The sequence below is a fragment of the Pseudoliparis swirei genome, chromosome 8, assembly GCF_029220125.1.
Source record: "Pseudoliparis swirei isolate HS2019 ecotype Mariana Trench chromosome 8, NWPU_hadal_v1, whole genome shotgun sequence".
Taxonomy (NCBI): domain Eukaryota; kingdom Metazoa; phylum Chordata; class Actinopteri; order Perciformes; family Liparidae; genus Pseudoliparis; species Pseudoliparis swirei.
Window position 1 is genome coordinate 19,922,757 of NC_079395.1, and position 19,693 is coordinate 19,942,449.

Below are 19,693 nucleotides of genomic sequence, written 5' to 3' on the forward strand. Positions count from 1 at the left end.
AATCATAAAGATCTTCATATACCTACTAACTGTAAAGATCTTGCCATACAGTCTATAGTTCATCGATAGCGAGTTTAGCGACATTTCCCACCATGACATTATTATTATTATCATCATTATTACATATCATTAACAGTAATGTCCCTGATCTCTGCGCTCCAGATCTGCAAGCTGCCATCTCAAGAATCTTTGCTTTGGGTCGCACATGGATATTTTGTCGGATGGAGAACCTGACAAGGTTACTATAATTTTTCGATCCAGGTAATATCGACTGTGTGATTTTCTGTGTTGCTCACAGCCAAAGCCCAGCAGGTGACACACCAGCTCCTGCCCGAGTGTAGGTCATGTGTCATCTACAGGTGTAAACACAGAATCATAATGGTTCTTAAATAGTTCTCTAAAAGGCATTGTGGTTCTACGAAGAACCATCACCTACTGAAGAACGATTTTTTTCCGTTTGAGGCATCATTATAGGTTCTTTGAAGAACTCTTTAAGGAAATGGTTCTTCAAAGAAACCTGGTTTGAAAGATTCTTTGTAGAACGAGAAATAGTGCCTCAAAGAACATTTTATTTGTATTTCTTTGAGACAACTTATAGGTTCTTTGAAGAACTCTTTAAAGAAATGGTTCTTTAAAGAACCCTGGTTTCAAAGGTTCTTTGTGGAACAAGAAATTGTGCCTTAAAGAACAATTTGTTAAGGTTCTTTGAATAAACGTTATAGGTTCTTTGAAGAACTCTTTAAGGAAATGGTTCTTTAAATAACCCTGATTTCAAAGGTTCTTTGTGAAACAAGAAATTGTGCCTTAAAGAATAATTTTTTAAGGTTCTTTGAGACAACGTTATATGTTCTTTGAAGAACTCTTTAAGGAAATGGTTCTTTAAATAACCCTGGTTTGAAAGGTTCTTTGTGGAACCAGAAATGGTGCCTTAAAGAACCATTTTTAAGGTTCTTTGAGATACTTTTATAGGTTCTTTGAATAACTTTGTAAGGAAATGGTTCGGTTTAGAACTCTGGTTTGAAAGATTCTTTGTAGAACCAGAAATGGTACCTTAAAGAACAATTTTTTGAAGGTTCTTTGAGATACCTTTATGGGCTCTTTGAAGAACTATTTATGGAAATGTTATTTTTAACGAACCCTGGCTTGAAAGGTTCTTTGTAGAACAAGAAATGGTGCCTTAAAGAACCATTTTTTGAAGGTTCATTGAGACACCTTGATCAGTGCTTTGAATAACTATTTAAGGAAATGGTTCTTTGTAAAAGCAGAAATGTTGCCTTAAATAACCATTTTTTGAAGGTTCTTTGAGATACCTTTATAGGTTCTTTAATGAACTTTTTAAAGAAATGGTTCTTTAAAGCACCCTGGTTTGAAAGGTTATTTGTCGAACCAGAAATAGTGCCGTAAAGAACCCTTTTTTGAGGTTCTTTGAAACACCTTTATAGGCTCTTTGAAGAATTATTTAAGGAAATGGTTCTTTAAAGAACTCTGGTTTGAAAGTTTCTTTGTGGAACAAGAAATGGTGCCTTAAAGAACCATTTGTTGAAGGTTCTTTGAGACACCTGTATAGGTTCTTTGAATAACTATTTAAGGAAATGGTTCTTTATTAGAACCCTAGTTTGAAAGGTTCTTTGTAGAACCAGAAATGCTGCCTTAAAGAACCCTTTTTTGAAGAGAATAAACGTTGATGAGGCTTTTGAGAGAACGAAGCAAGTCTAGTTTTATTTACATGGCCAAAGTATAACTTGTCACATTCTAATCTTCGACTTAATTTAGACGACTATAACCTTTTCAAAAGTGCAGCGTCGGCAGTTGTGACGAATGGAATTGTTTGAGGTGCAAATTAAACAGCAAAAGATTGTGGCTGATGAACCCCAAGATTGATCTTGTACGCGTCAAAATATCACAAGTCATCCACTTTGTTTTTCTAGAAGTTTGTGTTGTTTTCATGTAAAATGCTCCCGAGTAAATTAACCATGCCGAGGCTTTAGCGGCTGCGCTATTGCACGATGCTTTTCAAGAGCAAGAGGAATAAATGAAAGGGGGGGGGGAAGGCCTTTGTGGGTGGCTCTATTATCCAACAGCTATGTCTGCAAGAGCGTTGGCCATTATGGTCAGAACAGATAGCGGATAATATGCAGGGGATGGAAATAGATGGATTATGTGGTCTGGGTTCAGAATGTGTTTATTGGGTGGATGAAATGACAGAATTTTCATCGCTATCTCTGGCATTCGCTCTTTTAAGCCCCACCTCATTGGATTTAGAAGAGCTCTCTCTCTCTGTATTGTATTCCCACCTCTCTATGTATCTCCATTGTTCTCCCTCTCTCTTGTCTCAGTATCATATTCCCTTTTCTCTGTCCTCCCTCTGAGGCCAGCAGGTTTGATTTGTGACATTATTCGCTCTCCCCTGGGAATAGCGCCAAGTAGCCAAAGTGCCAAAGTGTGCTCTTCAAAGCCACTGAAAAAATATCAGGTCAAAATCTACAACGGTTGATCATTATTTTGAAATTACAAAGCATTACGCATCTCATCTGTTCATTGATCAAGCTGAAAATAACGTCTCTTAACAAGTGGTGTTTTGAACTCAACATGTTATTTTTGCTGTAGAGAGCTTTTACCTGATTGGGCCCTCATCTTGACATGTATATTCTATTGTAGAGATTTATTTGCGTTACAGTCCTGAAATGGCAGAGACCAATGTGTCACAAAGTCTAATGGATCCAATTTGTGGTTAAGTAGCATCGGGCTTTTATTTGAGACACCTTTGCTTGGTGAAGCTCCAGCAGCGTCGGCAGCTGCGCCAAGCTAATTATATTTTAAATATATATTCAGCGATTTTCGGGGGATTAACATTAAAAGGTTACCGTGACGTGTTTAGAGTCAGAGTGTTCTATACAGCCACCGTAAAGGCCCGTACACAAATCACCACTGTCCACACTTTACATGTCATTTAGCTGATGCTTTTATCCAAAGCGACTTACAATCATGTGACATTCATACACCGTAGACACAGCTACCGGGAGCAATTCAGGGTTAAGTGTCTTGCTCAAGGACACATCGACTAGGGCGGGAAATGAACTGCCAACCCCTTGAATGAAAGACTGACCTGCTAACTACTGACCCACAGTTGCCTATACTGTCAGTGAGTTTCAAACCATTACTAAAAGCTGAGCCCAAATATCTGAAAGGCTTTCAGCATCATTCTCTGGCTACAGCTGCTAGCGACTGTTGATTTTGCTCATCCGCATCCCAGAATGCAAAGCATGCCTGGTGACAGGAGCCGTCCAGTTCAAACTCATAGAGTAACGCAAATGGACACGAGTAAAAATGAAATATAACGGTGAGAATAATAAACAATAATACAAATCGCACCAAACGAAGTCTGATTCCACCGGATGGAACAACAAAGGTTTGGAATGACCTCCACCTCCAGACGATGCTGTTTGGTGGCTGAGTCGTCCTTTACTTGGGATTATGCAACATGTACAATATTGTGAATGAGTTCAATAAAATGTTAAATAACACCGACAGGGTTTTTTGGCCTTGTATTGGTCTTTTTTTTTCATTTGCACATTCAAAGGCAACAACCACAGCGCTGACACGCCAGAACTCACGGCTGTTTGTAAACACACAGACTGAGCCGCACATTCACACAGCATCGGGTCTCTTGGGCGTGACCTGCAGCAGGCGAGTTGATCGCGCCGTCGATTAGTTCCTCTTCCCGGTCCACTAATTACGCTGTCATATCCCATCAACGCGCCACAGAGACTCGACTGGTGGGGAAGTATGATGATATGAACCAGGTGTGGCCAGGAGGAGGAGGAGAGGAGGAGGAGAAAAAAGAGAGGGAGGAGGAAGAGAGAAGAGGAGGAGAGGATGAGGAAGAGGAGAGGAGGAAGACTGCTTCTTTTGGCTGAGGTTCCAGGAAGTTAACATATTAAGTGTTGGATGGATTTGGATCCCAGAGGATAGAAGCCACTGTGTCTTTTGGTGATCCACCGACTTTTCCTCCAGCGTCCACACCACAATCCAATCTATTGAACGGATTGCCAGGAAACTTTTGAAAAATACATCCGTTGTGCCCAGAGGATGAATCTTAAGGACTTTGGTGAACCCTGACTTTTTAATTCTGATTGAAACAACTCAACTGTCATATTCATTTAATATGTTTATATAACTCTGGTCAAATGACATCTATGCTTCTGTGCATCCTGGAGAGGGATCCTCCTATCTTGGGAGTTGTTCCTGATGTGATGTGAGGTCAAAGTCAGGGATGTCGTATTTTAAAGCCCTCTGAGGATAATTCGTAATTTGTAATATTGGGCTATATAAAATAAACTGAATTGAATTGAGAAAAAAAACTCGAACAGCTACTGGACCGGACTGCTATGAAGTTGGGTACACACACTCTCCTGTCCGTGTGGAGATGAATCGTAATGACTTTGGCAATCCTCTAAGTTTCCCTCTTGCGACATCATTACATCAAGAGACTCTTAAGTCTTCTTACTTTGACAAATGACTGAAACAGCTATTACAATTGCTGGTGATTAATTTAAATGATGCATCAACTAGCTGTGTGTGGCACCAACAGGCTGAGCCACTTCTCATGACTTTCAGATAGAAATCTGGTGATTCATGATCCAATCCAACTGACGGAGGATTGTTCTGCCACGATGTGGTGGACTTTAGCCTTTTCTCCTACAAGGTACATGTGGTGTATCTGCTCTTTTCTCGCCATTTCTCCTCCGGTGTTATCTCATTTGGTCTGGTCTTGTTCCGATCTCCCCGATAATTCGAGTTTATTCCTTTATTTTCCCTCAGCTCAGGCAGAAATCCGAACACCTCCGGACCGCTTTGTATTCCGGCTGCTGTTGATGTAACCGCTTGATAACACGGCTCAGCTCCTCACAGTGTTCAACGAAGGACTCTCTGTGAGCACTCGGCTTGCATTCAGTTTGACCAACATCACATAGTGGGCATCATTACTTTACATTACATTTCATGTCATTTGGCTGACGCTTTTATCCAAAGCGACTTACAATACTGTTACATTCATTCACCGTAGACACAGCTACAGGGAGCAACTCAGGGTTAAGTGTCTTGCTCAAGGACACATTGACTAGGGCGGGGATTGAACCTCCAACCCCCTGCTTGAAAGACGGACCTGCTACCCACTCACCCATAGTCGCCCCCATCAGAAAATAACACACGTTCGCCTTTTACTCTGGAGCTTTTTCAAGAGCGCCAAGGCAACATTGACACCAGAAGAAGAGCGCAGGGACTGGTCCGCCCACCTGCCCTTTAAAAAAAACATTGACTCAGCCTCAGACATCAGCACAGACTGGTGATAACAATCCTCATTGAGTGTGTGGGGGGTGCTAGCTTGTGTGTGTGTGGGTCTGTGTGTGTGTGTTTGTGGTTGTGTGTGGGTGTGCTAGCTTGTGTGTGTGTGTGTGTGGGGGGGGGGGGGGGTGCTAGTTTGTGTGTGTGTGGTGTGTGTTTTTGGTTGTGTTAGCTTTTGTGTGTGTGCTAGCTTGTATATGCGTGTGTGTGTGTGCACATGTGGGGGTGTATTGTTTGGTATACTAACGCCTGATGAATCAGGAGTCTGCTTTGCTAGCTGAGGGTCCCATTAACATGTTGCGCTTGGCTCCCCCTCACAATCCGTCATCCCCCCCCCCCCACACACACAAACATGGGGGTAATCAATGGGATGATTTAATAGCATCTGTTCTTTGTCCGTGGGGAGTAAATAGCATTCGTTGCTTTGGGTTACAGATGTGGAGACTCTGGTTGTATAGAAGTCTATGCTTTATTTCAGACCAAATTGCTTGACATTTTTTTTATCACACAGCACTGTTGAGAGAAGTCGCCACCTGTTATTCAGCGCTCAATATTTCCAAGACACTGTTGATGGGTTGATGACATCATTTTTATAATTTTCCCACCGAGAGTTATGGCAGGAGATTGATATGGACAATGGTATCAAAGCTGCTTTAGCTTAGTATAAAGAGGGGGACACATGAGTTATCTAGTTTAGCGATGTGAACAGTTTTAAAACTCATTAAAACTACAACTTCTCTGGGCTGTGTCTATAAGGCGCATTAGCACTGTCATCACTGTTGATGTTGTTAGCCATGTTGGCACTGTTAGCTGTTTTTTCAATGTTTCAAGTGCAAGTGTCTCGTCTGATGGACACCTACTAGTTTGTGGTTGTCTTAATGAATGCACTGACTACATTAAGTAAAATAGAAATCAAATGCAGATCGTATCAATGGTCCGACCAATTTACTGGCACAGGGATCAACACCCCATTGCATTATGGGATGACAATGATAGTTTCAGGAATGGCTGCTAGGGAAAAGGAGTGAAACAACTTTAGATTTGTTGCAAAAACACCTAAAAATACAAAAGCATAGTCTTATTGTGTGACCGTGGTGTAAGCGGGACAATGCCCTTTGTGTCCATTATCAGGAATCAATAATCTTCCTTTAGGCTGCAGACAATGAGAGTGGCAATGATTTCCTCTCACGCTTGGGAAGAAATCACTTGAAATCATTTCCTTCATTACATGCATATTTTTGCCTGTATGCTGCATTAAATCTCACTGTCATGCGTTCACGGTGAACATATTAGTACGACTTGACGGGGAGAACTGACTGGGCTGCAAGAGTTTTAAAAAATCCAATCGAGCAGTTTTTTACAATCAAAGAGATGTTAATGACAACTCCACCTCCATACAGGGGTTGAGGGGGTGAAACCTGTGGCCCGGGAATCGTAAAGAAGACGTGGATCTATAGCAGTAAACAGTATTGAACATATGTCAGAGAAGGAACCACCCTGACTAACAATGAGCAGCAGGTGGTCGCAGTGGAAGGACGCAATTTGTTTTCCCTTCTTAAATATGGAAACAGATATTGGCTTTGAAAAGTTATCTTCCACAATAATATAGATATTGTACTGCATGTATTCTCACTTCATAGTGTTTCCCTTAAATAAGAGCAAAGTGAGTGTAAAGACCTCCCACCTTAGCATCGTGGTGTATCCGAGCACAAGTGAGGAAACTGCACTCGCAAATTAATAATAGTTGGTTTATCTTGCGTCGTTAATGCCAAATTTACAAAAATCCACTGATGACAATGATTTGATAAAATATTTGACAAAGTATATAATGATTGCCCTATGCATAAATTAAACTCACCGTCAGTACACCATGGCTGTTAATTATCTTAGGATCTTAAAATGTGCATTCTCTCTACTAAACAGCAGGGGGCGACTCCTCCTCTGGTTGATTTATTTTGGACGTTAGTCATGAAATAATAAATGAATAAACTTTATGTGTACTTACGTGAGACGGTATTTATTTGTAAGACAGGATCATTATAACACTGTTGTTGGATGGTGTCCTTGTTTATATACAAGAAGGGCCTTGGTTGTAACCTGACAATAACATATTTTAGAGTGTATCTTATTGTGTTTTATACCCACATCTCAGCCCGTTTGAGATCCTTTAGTGGAAGATAAGACATTAAACTACTGCAAATGGAGATTTGATCACATACAGTGAATATCAAGCTCTTCAAACCAGTGTTTTGCATGCATTTCCTGTTTCATAACAATGCTTTAAAGGCGGGACACGGTGTGTAGCGGGCGAGGCGGGTGAAAGTCAACAAACAAAGAACAAAAGTTTGGGTGAAATGCCCTTTTCGCTCACATGTCTAACCCCGTTTTGCCTTCTGTTGTTTGTCTCTTGCAGCTCAGTAGATGAGAAGTTTCGCTGGAACAACCAAGGTAACATTTCTTCTTGAAAGCTCTCAAATCGTCTTTTTGTATCTTGCACATTGCTGACTGGGCCTTATTATTATTAATATTGGTAGACATTGTAAAAAAAAAAAAAAAAAATCCATGCTGCTACTATATATTATTGCAATCCTGTGTAAAAGAACCACGTTTGGCTGCAGCGGTTAATATGGCTCGATCACACTTGGACAGAAAGAAGAAGAACAATCCCTTTACTCCCTCTGACAGCCGAGTAAAGGTCAGACAGCATTTGCGAATAATTCGGGAACATTTAGTTCAACCTGTTTGAAGAGCCGGATGCAAAGTGTTTTCCATAAAGCAGAAAAAACAAGAATCAATGAGCGCGAGGCCTTTTTTAGATGATTTGGAAGTCAAATGAAGACTCCTCTCAGGGGCCTTTGACAACTTTGATAGCGCTTTAGTTCAAAAACATCCGCCCATGCCCGACACCTGGGTCCTTCTCTCTGCCGTTTTGTCAGCCATGTCGACATGTTCAGGCCGTTGAGAGCAGATTGATCGCTTGAGTGCAGAGGGTGCCGACCTCTGGTCGATGAAATGGCGGATAAAGGCCTGAAGTCAAAATGTTTCATACCGACGGGCTGTCTTCATCCGTCCATTGAAGCGCCCGACCACAGGAGAGAGGCTAGATCAGGGGTGCTCAATACGTCGATCGCGGCGACCTGCCAGTCGATCGCGGCGTAGTATGGTAGATCGCATGACATTAAAAAAAATTGGCCCGCCCCCCTGTCACTTTCTCTATAGCGCCACATTACAGCAGCATGTCATTTCTGTCTCTACGTGTCGCGTTAACAGTCCTCTGCCCGCCGTCTCGTGCGCCGCAGAGCTCCGACACCGGTTTGCGCGCATCGGGACGGAGCAAAGAAAAAGTCACGAGCACCCCCCCCCGTCGGTCAATCGCCTTGACTTGGTCACATAATAAGTAGCTTGCATACTGAAAAAGTGTGAGCACCCCTGGGCTAGATGTACTCAAACCCTCCCACGCTCCAATCAGAACTTTTTTGATCTCGGCATCACCCACAAATCATTAAAAACCCACCGCTTCCGGGATTGAAAGTGAGTTCTATAAGTAAAGCCGACCGCCGACGACACTGGACTGGAAATGTTTCCACAACAGCGCCAACATCATCATCATCATCATCATCAGTCTGCAATCAGTCCGAGTCAATAAAATCCGCCTGGTGAATCCACTCAAAAGGCCTCTGCTATTACATTCCCTCTCAATAAGAGATGAATGTTGCTCCTCTTACTCATTTGTAAGTGTGTTATCCCCCCCCCTTATGTTATCTGCCTCGCTCTGGCAGACAAACGGCCCCACACACCTAGATCCCACAAGACTTGCTGCATTATCAGTTGTTGTTGTTGTTGTTGTTATTTTACCTTTGACCCAAAGGTGTATCCCCACTCTGTGACGAGACACGAGTGGGTGACGCTTCTTTGGCTGCTAATGGTCAAATTCAGTGATTCTTAACTGGTTAACTCCTTTTAAATGAGTCACAGGCATTTGCCTGGGTAAATAGAAATGTGAATGTGACCTTTTTTTTAATGCAGCGGAGTATCGGTTTTTTGGCCGGCTTGTCTCTCTATGTTTTTAGCAGCGTGTGCCAGGTTGGATCAAACCATCCGGACATGGGGGAGACTTTGGGTTTTTAGGATAATTAAATCCTATTGAATGTAAAATTCAGCTTCTCTCATTAGAAATTCCTCCAGACATGTCTGTCAGTGTTACACCTCAGGTTGAATTGATTGCTGCTTAATTTTCGATAAAGCACAATATTTTTCAGTATTTACCTACTGATGAGGTAATAACAAGAAAAGTTGATTTTGTATATATATGAGTCCTTTGCAATGTAACTTTTTTTTAAATCTGTTTTGTGTTTCACTTTTTATTTTATTTATTTTCAATTTCAATTTGTATTTCATTTATTTAGAATTGGTGGAAAAGCTGCGTCTCAAGACAGTGACCTTATTAGTAAATTGTTTGTCATAGATTCAGTGAGTGTGTTTTCTCAGTCTTTTTTTTCTACTTCTTCGTTGTTGGACATTTTAGTTTGTGCATAAAAGCTGTGCAGTTGGTTTAAAAATGGCTGAAGATTCTCAATTGTTATGTATGTTGTAATACCTGAAGATGCACTTTTTGTTTTTTAATTAAAATGCAGCTTTTATAGAAATAATTCCCTCTCTAGCATAGCCACCAGCTGGTCGTTTTGATTTATCATTAAACTTGTTTTTGTGTTGGCATACGTATTCTGTCTCCATACTATCTCAGGTTCAAACTGCACCATATTTTCATTAAATCAATTTGAGAAGTTGAGAATGTTCCGCGATTTGGGTCACGGTTTGTTATTAAGGGGCAGTGGCGGGCCGTCAGGGCCAGCAAGGCCTTCTCTGCTGGCCTAAACATCATCAGAATATATATTTTTTTCTAAATATATTTCCCCACAAATATGTATTCAATTATTTCCCAGAGTAAGAATTATTCTCTTAATTTCATAGCGTTCCTGTGTTGCCAGGGGGCTCAAATCTGCCCGTAGGCCTTCAGAATCAACATTGCGGGCGCTGGTAGCTTCAAGTGAATGGGAATGACAATGTTGTGTCAACCAATCAGCTTTAGAGTTGGCTCCTCTAGGCCTTCGAGAAGGCCCCGGAACCGGCACAGGAGCAGCTAGCAGGCGGAGTGCTGCACGTCTTTTGATTGGATTACCAATATTGAGAGGCGGGTCCTATGGGCAGGTATATGCAGAACCTTAGAACTAGGAAACTGAATTTTATAAAGGAATTAATTCGCGGACTACAAAGCTGTTTTTTCAACCCACAATGGCGGAAGGAGGAGAAGATGTCGATTTGGTCGAGCATATACTTGAAATCTGCTTTGGGTGCGACAATGCCCTGTTTAGTGAACAAACTAGTGCAAGTGACTTTTTTTCTTCTTTTTCTCCGTCCCGATGCGCGCATTCTGCAGCGCGCGAGACGGAGAGCCGAGAGAAATGACATGCTGTTGTGTAGATACGATCAACATCAGACGGCTGTTTAGTTTAATAAATGAACAAAGACGTGCTATAGAGAAAATGACGGGGGCGGGCCAATTTTTTTTAATGTCATGCGATCTACCAATACTACGCCGCGATCGACGTATTGAGCAGCCCTGGTCTACAGCCATGGCATCATAATGATAGTAATAAGAGGTGGATTAATTCGGGTGGAACTGTGTAGGACCTCACTGAAGGCCCAGGCGCCAGGCCCACGGCCCGCCACTGTTAAGGGGAGATGGTGGGTCCTGGAGCCAGACCAGTTGAGAACCACTGGTCTAATTGTACTTCAATGGCTGAGGTGTGGAAAACATGAGTACAAAGTCTGTGGTGGGGGGTGTGGTTCAGATCAGCGTGGCCATGGCTGGATTATTGTTGGAAGTGCTGGTAGAAACAATCATGTAGCTTTATATAATGAAACCCTTTGAACCTTTTTGTCTGTCTGTGCTCATTTTTCACTTAATCTTACTACGCTAACGTGACAAGTCTTAGCAAGCTCGCCATACAATGTTCAAAATAAGTTGGGGCACTAATCAAAAATGCCATTCATTTGCACATCAGTGGAGCTATGCAGGTTCTCTTTATTTAAAAAACAAAAAACGTTTAACCTCAGTGGACATCCATACAGATGTTCCAACATGTGCATGGTGCGTGTAGCTTTATTTTTTCAATTCAAAATATCATTCACAAGGCACATATTCCCCCAATTAGTTTGTGTGAATCCAAACATGATTGTCTTTGTTTCCACTTGTGTTTTTTTATTTGTTTCATTCATGCAGACGGACAGAAGGACATCGAGGAGGAGCTGACAACGGGCTTGGAGCTGGTGGACTCCTGCATCCGATCGCTCCAGGAATCCGGCATCTTGGACCCGCTGGACACGACTACAGGAGACAGTAAGGCCAACGTTATGATTCAATTCAATTCAATTCAGTTTATTTGTAGAGCCCAATTTCACAAATTACAAATTTGTCTCGGAGTGCTTTACAATCTGTACACATAGACATCCCTGTCCCAAAACCTCACATCGGATCAGAAAAAACTCCCAAATAACCCTTCAGGGGGAAAAAAGGGAAGAAACCTTCAGGAGAGCAACAGAGGAGGATCCCTCTCCAGGATGGACAAGTGCAATAGATGTCATGTGTACAGAAGGACAGATTTAGAGTTAAAATACATTCAATGAATATGACAGAGTGTATGAATAGTTCATAGTAGGCATATTCCACGATGGAGACCTCCACGATCCATCAGGCAGATGGAGGTAGAGAGGAGGAGTGTGCGGAGTCTTAACAGTGGGCGGAGTCTCAATAGGGCAATGGCATAGTTGGTAGTAGACATATTCCACGATACTGACCTTGATGATCCATCAGACAGATGAAGGTAGAGAGGAGCAGTGGCGGAGTCTCAGCTGGGCCATGGCATAGTTGTTAGTAGGCATATTCCATTTCTCCTCCGGTGTTATCTCATTTGGTCTGGTCTTGTTCCGATCTCCCCGATAATTCGAGTTTATTCCTTTATTTTCCCTCAGCTCAGGCAGAAATCCAACACCTCCGGACCGCTTTGTATTCCGGCTGTTGATGTAACCGCTTGATAACACGGCTCAGCTCCTCACAGTGTTCAACGAAGGACTCTCTGTGAGCACTCGGCTTGCATTCAGTTTGACCAACATCACATCGTGGGCATCATTACTTTACATTACATTTCATGTCATTTGGCTGACGCTTTTATCCAAAGCGACTTACAATACTGTTACATTCATTCACCGTAGACACAGCTACAGGGAGCAACTCAGGGTTAAGTGTCTTGCTCAAGGACACATTGACTAGGGCGGGGATTGAACCTCCAACCCCCTGCTTGAAAGACGGACCTGCTACCCACTCACCCATAGTCGCCCCCATCAGTAAATAACACACGTTCGCCTTTTACTCTGGAGCTTTTTCAAGAGCGCCAAGGCAACATTGACACCAGAAGAAGAGCGCAGGGACTGGTCCGCCCACCTGCCCTTTAAAAAAAACATTGACTCAGCCTCAGACATCAGCACAGACTGGTGATAACAATCCTCATTGAGTGTGTGGGGGGTGCTAGCTTGTGTGTGTGTGGGTCTGTGTGTGTGTGTGTGTGTGTGTGGTGTGCTAGCTGTGTGTGTGTGTGTGTGGGGGGTGCTAGTTTGTGTGTGTGTGGTGTGTGTTTTTGGTTGTGTTAGCTTTTGTGTGTGTGCTAGCTTGTATATGCGTGTGTGTGTGTGCACATGTGGGGGTGTATTGTTTGGTATACTAACGCCTGATGAATCAGGAGTCTGCTTTGCTAGCTGAGGGTCCCATTAACATGTTGCGCTTGGCTCCCCCTCACAATCCGTCATCCCCCCCCCCCACACACACAAACATGGGGGTAATCAATGGGATGATTTAATAGCATCTGTTCTTTGTCCGTGGGGAGTAAATAGCATCTGCTTTGGGTTACAGATGTGGAGACTCTGGTTGTATAGAAGTCTATGCTTTATTTCAGACCAAATTGCTTACATTTTTTTATCACAGCACTGTTGAGAGAAGTCGCCACCTGTTATTCAGCGCTCAATATTTCCAAGACACTGTTGATGGGTTGATGACATCATTTTTATAATTTTCCCACCGAGAGTTATGGCAGGAGATTGATATGGACAATGGTATCAAAGCTGCTTTAGCTTAGTATAAAGAGGGGGACACATGAGTTATCTAGTTTAGCGATGTGAACAGTTTTAAAACTCATTAAAACTACAACTTCTCTGGGCTGTGTCTATAAGGCGCATTAGCACTGTCATCACTGTTGATGTTGTTAGCCATGTTGGCACTGTTAGCTGTTTTTTCAATGTTTCAAGTGCAAGTGTCTCGTCTGATGGACACCTACTAGTTTGTGGTTGTCTTAATGAATGCACTGACTACATTAAGTAAAATAGAAATCAAATGCAGATCGTATCAATGGTCCGACCAATTTACTGGCACAGGGATCAACACCCCATTGCATTATGGGATGACAATGATAGTTTCAGGAATGGCTGCTAGGGAAAAGGAGTGAAACAACTTTAGATTTGTTGCAAAAACACCTAAAATACAAAGCCATAGTCTTATTGTGTGACCGTGGTGTAAGCGGGACAATGCCCTTTGTGTCCATTATCAGGAATCAATAATCTTCCTTTAGGCTGCAGACAATGAGAGTGGCAATGATTTCCTCTCACGCTTGGGAAGAAATCACTTGAAATCATTTCCTTCATTACATGCATATTTTTGCCTGTATGCTGCATTAAATCTCACTGTCATGCGTTCACGGTGAACATATTAGTACGACTTGACCGGGAGAACTGACTGGGCTGCAAGAGTTTTAAAAATCCAATCGAGCAGTTTTTTACAATCAAAGAGATGTTAATGACAACTCCACCTCCATACAGGGGTTGAGGGGGTGAAACCTGTGGCCCGGGAATCGTAAAGAAGACGTGGATCTATAGCAGTAAACAGTATTGAACATATGTCAGAGAAGGAACCACCCTGACTAACAATGAGCAGCAGGTGGTCGCAGTGGAAGGACGCAATTTGTTTTCCCTTCTTAAATATGGAAACAGATATTGGCTTTGAAAAGTTATCTTCCACAATAATATAGATATTGTACTGCATGTATTCTCACTTCATAGTGTTTCCCTTAAATAAGAGCAAAGTGAGTGTAAAGACCTCCCACCTTAGCATCGTGGTGTATCCGAGCACAAGTGAGGAAACTGCACTCGCAAATTAATAATAGTTGGTTTATCTTGCGTCGTTAATGCCAAATTTACAAAAATCCACTGATGACAATGATTTGATAAAATATTTGACAAAGTATATAATGATTGCCCTATGCATAAATTAAACTCACCGTCAGTACACCATGGCTGTTAATTATCTTAGGATCTTAAAATGTGCAGTCTCTCTACTAAACAGCAGGGGGCGACTCCTCCTCTGGTTGATTTATTTTGGACGTTAGTCATGAAATAATAAATGAATAAACTTTATGTGTACTTACGTGAGACGGTATTTATTTGTAAGACAGGATCATTATAACACTGTTGTTGGATGGTGTCCTTGTTTATATACAAGAAGGGCCTTGGTTGTAACCTGACAATAACATATTTTAGAGTGTATCTTATTGTGTTTTATACCCACATCTCAGCCCGTTTGAGATCCTTTAGTGGAAGATAAGACATTAAACTACTGCAAATGGAGATTTGATCACATACAGTGAATATCAAGCTCTTCAAACCAGTGTTTTGCATGCATTTCCTGTTTCATAACAATGCTTTAAAGGCGGGACACGGTGTGTAGCGGAGGCGGGTGAAAGTCAACAAACAAAGAACAAAAGTTTGGGTGAAATGCCCTTTTCGCTCACATGTCTAACCCCGTTTTGCCTTCTGTTGTTTGTCTCTTGCAGCTCAGTAGATGAGAAGTTTCGCTGGAACAACCAAGGTAACATTTCTTCTTGAAAGCTCTCAAATCGTCTTTTTGTATCTTGCACATTGCTGACTGGGCCTTATTATTATTAATATTGGTAGACATTGTAAAAAAAAAAAAAAAAATCCATGCTGCTACTATATATTATTGCAATCCTGTGTAAAAGAACCACGTTTGCAGCGGTTAATATGGCTCGATCACACTTGGACAGAAAGAAGAAGAACAATCCCTTTACCCTCTGACAGCCGAGTAAAGGTCAGACAGCATTTGCGAATAATTCGGGAACATTTAGTTCAACCTGTTTGAAGAGCCGGATGCAAAGTGTTTTCCATAAAGCAGAAAAAACAAGAATCAATGAGCGCGAGGCCTTTTTTAGATGATTTGGAAGTCAAATGAAGACTCCTCTCAGGGGCCTTTGACAACTTTGATAGCGCTTTAGTTCAAAAACATCCGCCCATGCCCGACACCTGGGTCCTTCTCTGCCGTTTTGTCAGCCATGTCGACATGTTCAGGCCGTTGAGAGCAGATTGATCGCTTGAGTGCAGAGGGTGCCTCTGGTCGATGAAATGGCGGATAAAGGCCTGAAGTCAAAATGTTTCATACCGACGGGCTGTCTTCATCCGTCCATTGAAGCGCCCGACCACAGAGAGAGGCTAGATCAGGGTGCTCAATACGCCGACCGCGGCGACCTGCCAGTCGATCGCGGCGTAGTATGGTAGATCGCATGACATTAAAAAATTGGCCCGCCCCTGTCACTTTCTCTATAGCGCCACATTACAGCAGCATGTCATTTCTGTCTCTCGTGTCGCGTTAACAGTCCTCTGCCCGCGCCTGCGCGCAGAGCTCCGGCACCGGTTTGCGGCCGGGACGGAGCAAAGAAAAAGTCACGAGCACCCCCGGTCAATCGCCTTGACTTGGTCACATAATAAGTAGCTTGCATACTGAAAAAGTGTGAGCACCCCTGGGCTAGATGTACTCAAACCCTCCCACGCCCAATCAGAACTTTTTGATCTCGGCATCACCCACAAATCATTAAAACCCACCGCTTCGGGATTGAAAGTGAGTTCTATAAGTAAAGCCGACCGCCGACGACACTGGACTGGAAATGTTTCACAACAGCGCCAACATCATCATCATCATCATCATCAGTCTGCAATCAGTCCGAGTCAATAAAATCCGCCTGGTGAATCCACTCAAAGGCCTCTGCTATTACATTCCTCTCAATAAGAGATGAATGTTGCTCTCTTACTCATTTGTAAGTGTGTTATCCCCCTTATGTTATCTGCCTCGCTCTGGCAGACAAACGGCCCCACACACCTAGATCCCACAAGACTTGCTGCATTATCAGTTGTTGTTGTTGTTGTTGTTATTTTACCTTTGACCCAGTAGGTATCCCCACTCTGTGACGAGACACGAGTGGGTGACGCTTCTTTGGCTGCTAATGGTCAAATTCAGTGATTCTTAACTGGTTAACTCCTTTTAATGAGTCACAGGCATTTGCCTGGGTAAATAGAAATGTGAATGTGACCTTTTTTAATGCAGCGGAGTATCGGTTTTTGGCCGGCTTGTCTCTATGTTTTTAGCAGCGTGTGCCAGGTTGGATCAAACCATCCGGACATGGGGGAGACTTTGGGTTTTTAGGATAATTAAATCCTATTGAATGTAAAATTCAGCTTCTCTCATTAGAAATTCCTCCAGACATGTCTGTCAGTGTTACACCTCAGGTTGAATTGATTGCTGCTTAATTTTCGATAAAGCACAATATTTTTCAGTATTTACCTACTGATGAGGTAATAACAAGAAAAGTTGATTTTGTATATATATGAGTCCTTTGCAATGTAACTTTTTTTTAAATCTGTTTTGTGTTTCACTTTTTATTTTATTTATTTTCAATTTCAATTTGTATTTCATTTATTTAGAATTGGTGGAAAAGCTGCGTCTCAAGACAGTGACCTTATTAGTAAATTGTTTGTCATAGATTCAGTGAGTGTGTTTTCTCAGTCTTTTTTTTCTACTTCTTCGTTGTTGGACATTTTAGTTTGTGCATAAAAGCTGTGCAGTTGGTTTAAAAATGGCTGAAGATTCTCAATTGTTATGTATGTTGTAATACCTGAAGATGCACTTTTGTTTTTAATTAAAATGCAGCTTTTATAGAAATAATTCCTCTCTAGCATAGCCACCAGCTGGTCGTTTTGATTATCATTAAACTTGTTTTTGTGTTGGCATTCGTATTCTATCTCAGGTTCAAACGGCACCATATTTTCATTAAATAAATTTGAGAAGTTGAGAATGTTCCGATTTAACGGTTTGTTATTATAAGGCAGTGGCGGTCAATAGGGCCAGCAAGGCCTTCTCTGCTGGCCTAAACATCATCAGAATATATATTTTTTTCTAAATATATTTCCCCACAAATATGTATTCAATTATTTCCCAGAGTAAGAATTATTCTCTTAATTTCATAGCGTTCCTGTGTTGCCAGGGGGCTCAAATCTGCCCGTAGGCCTTCAGAATCAACATTGCGGGCGCTGGTAGCTTCAAGTGAATGGGAATGACAATGTTGTGTCAACCAATCAGCTTTAGAGTTGGCTCCTCTAGGCCTTCGAGAAGGCCCCGGAACCGGCACAGGAGCAGCTAGCAGGCGGAGTGCTGCACGTCTTTTGATTGGATTACCAATATTGAGAGGCGGGTCCTATGGGCAGGTATATGCAGAACCTTAGAACTAGGAAACTGAATTTTAAAGGAATTAATTCGACTACAAAGCTGTTTTTTTCAACCCACAATGGCGGAAGGAGGAGAAGATGTCGATTTGGTATACTTGAAATCTGCTTTGGTGCGACAATGCCCTGTTTAGTGAACAAACTAGTGCAAGTGACTTTTTTTTTCTTTTCTCCGATTCTGCAGCGCTACATGCTGTTGTGTAGATACGATCAACAAGTTTAATAAATGAACAAAAACACACAAGAATAAAAAAACAAAACACAAAATATAAGAAGGGTTAGGGTGATCTGGCAAGAGGTGAACTGTTGTAGAGCCTCATAGCCGTCGGCAGGAAATGTTCTCCTGTATCTCTCCTTGTGGCAGCGGAGGCGTGAGGAGGCGTCTGGAGAAAGTACTCCTCTGTCCCTGTAGGAGGTGGTGGAGGGTGGTCCGGGTTGTCCAATATGGACACCAGTTTCTTCAACGCCTCCTCTCCACCACCTGTTCCAGGTGCTCCAGCTGGCAGCCGATGATGGAGCCAGCCTTCCTAACCAGTTTGTTAAGGCGGCTGGTGTCACCGGCTCGATGCTGCTCCCCAGCAGACAATGGCAAAGTGCAGCACACTGGCCACAACCGACTGGTAGAATAACTCCAGCATCTTGCTGCACACGTTGAAGGATCAAGCTTTCTCAGGAAAAAGTCGACTCATCCCTTCTTGTACACAGCGTTGATGTTGGCCTTCCAGTTCAGTCGGCTGTCGATGGAGGCGCCCAGGTACTTGTGCTCCTCCACCATGGCCACGTCCACTCCCAGGACACTCAGAGGTGTAGAGCTGTCGCCTTCCTCCTGAAGTCCACCACCATCTCTCTGGTCTTGGCCACGTTCAGCCGCAGGTGGTTCTCATCGGCCCACTTTACAAAGTCACTCACCACTGCCCTGTACTCCTCCTCCCGTCCATCCCTAATACACCCGACCACTGCAGAATCATCAGAGTACTTCTGCAGATGGCATGACTCCGTGTTGTACTGGAAGTCACTGGTGTACAGGGTGAAGAGGAAGGGAGACAGAACAGTTCCCTGTGGGCTCCAACATCACTGACCACCGTTCCAGACAGCACACGGCCCATTCTGACAAACTGTGGTCTGCCTGTGAGGTAGTCAGTGATCCAGGAGATGGTGGGAGCGTCCACACCGACCTCAGCTTCTCACTCAGCAGCAGTGGCTGGATGGTGTTAAATGCACTGGAGAAGTCAAAAGTGACTCTCACAGAGACACACCCCGGGTTCCATCCAGGTTACTGAGCCTGTTGCAGCAGTAGATGATGGCCGCCCACTCCTAAGTATTACGAGGCTGGTGGGCAATTGCAGAGGGTCCAACGATGATTTCACCCGCGGGCCGGAGGCAGGCTAAGACCAGCCTCTCCAGCACCTTCATCACATGGAGGAGGGCGACCGGTCGGTAGCTGAGGCCAGATGGTGCTGACTTTGGGACAGGGACTAGCACGGCCGCCTTCCACAGCACTGGGACTTCCCCCAGCCTCTTTCAGGCTGAGTTGAAGGCGCTGCGGCGGACACCAGACATGGGTGGCGAGGTCTTAGGACCCTGGGCTGATGCCATCAGGGACCTTCAGCTCGCGCTGGTGTAGTTTCTCCAGCTGTCTTCTCACCTGGTCAGTCGTCACAGAGAGGGGAGGGTGAGG

At 43.1% G+C, this 19,693-nt stretch overlaps 1 protein-coding gene across 1 annotated transcript in view; it reads left to right on the forward strand.

Moving 5' to 3' along the window:
* The window catches only part of LOC130198496 (catenin delta-2-like), a 264,975-nt gene that overhangs the window by 132,234 nt on the left and 113,048 nt on the right, over window positions 1-19,693 (forward strand). The window contains exons 4-5 of the mRNA XM_056421662.1: window positions 7,757-7,791; window positions 11,627-11,743. Of these exons, the coding sequence (XP_056277637.1) occupies window positions 7,757-7,791; window positions 11,627-11,743 (152 nt within the window). The remainder of the gene's footprint in view (window positions 1-7,756; window positions 7,792-11,626; window positions 11,744-19,693) is intronic.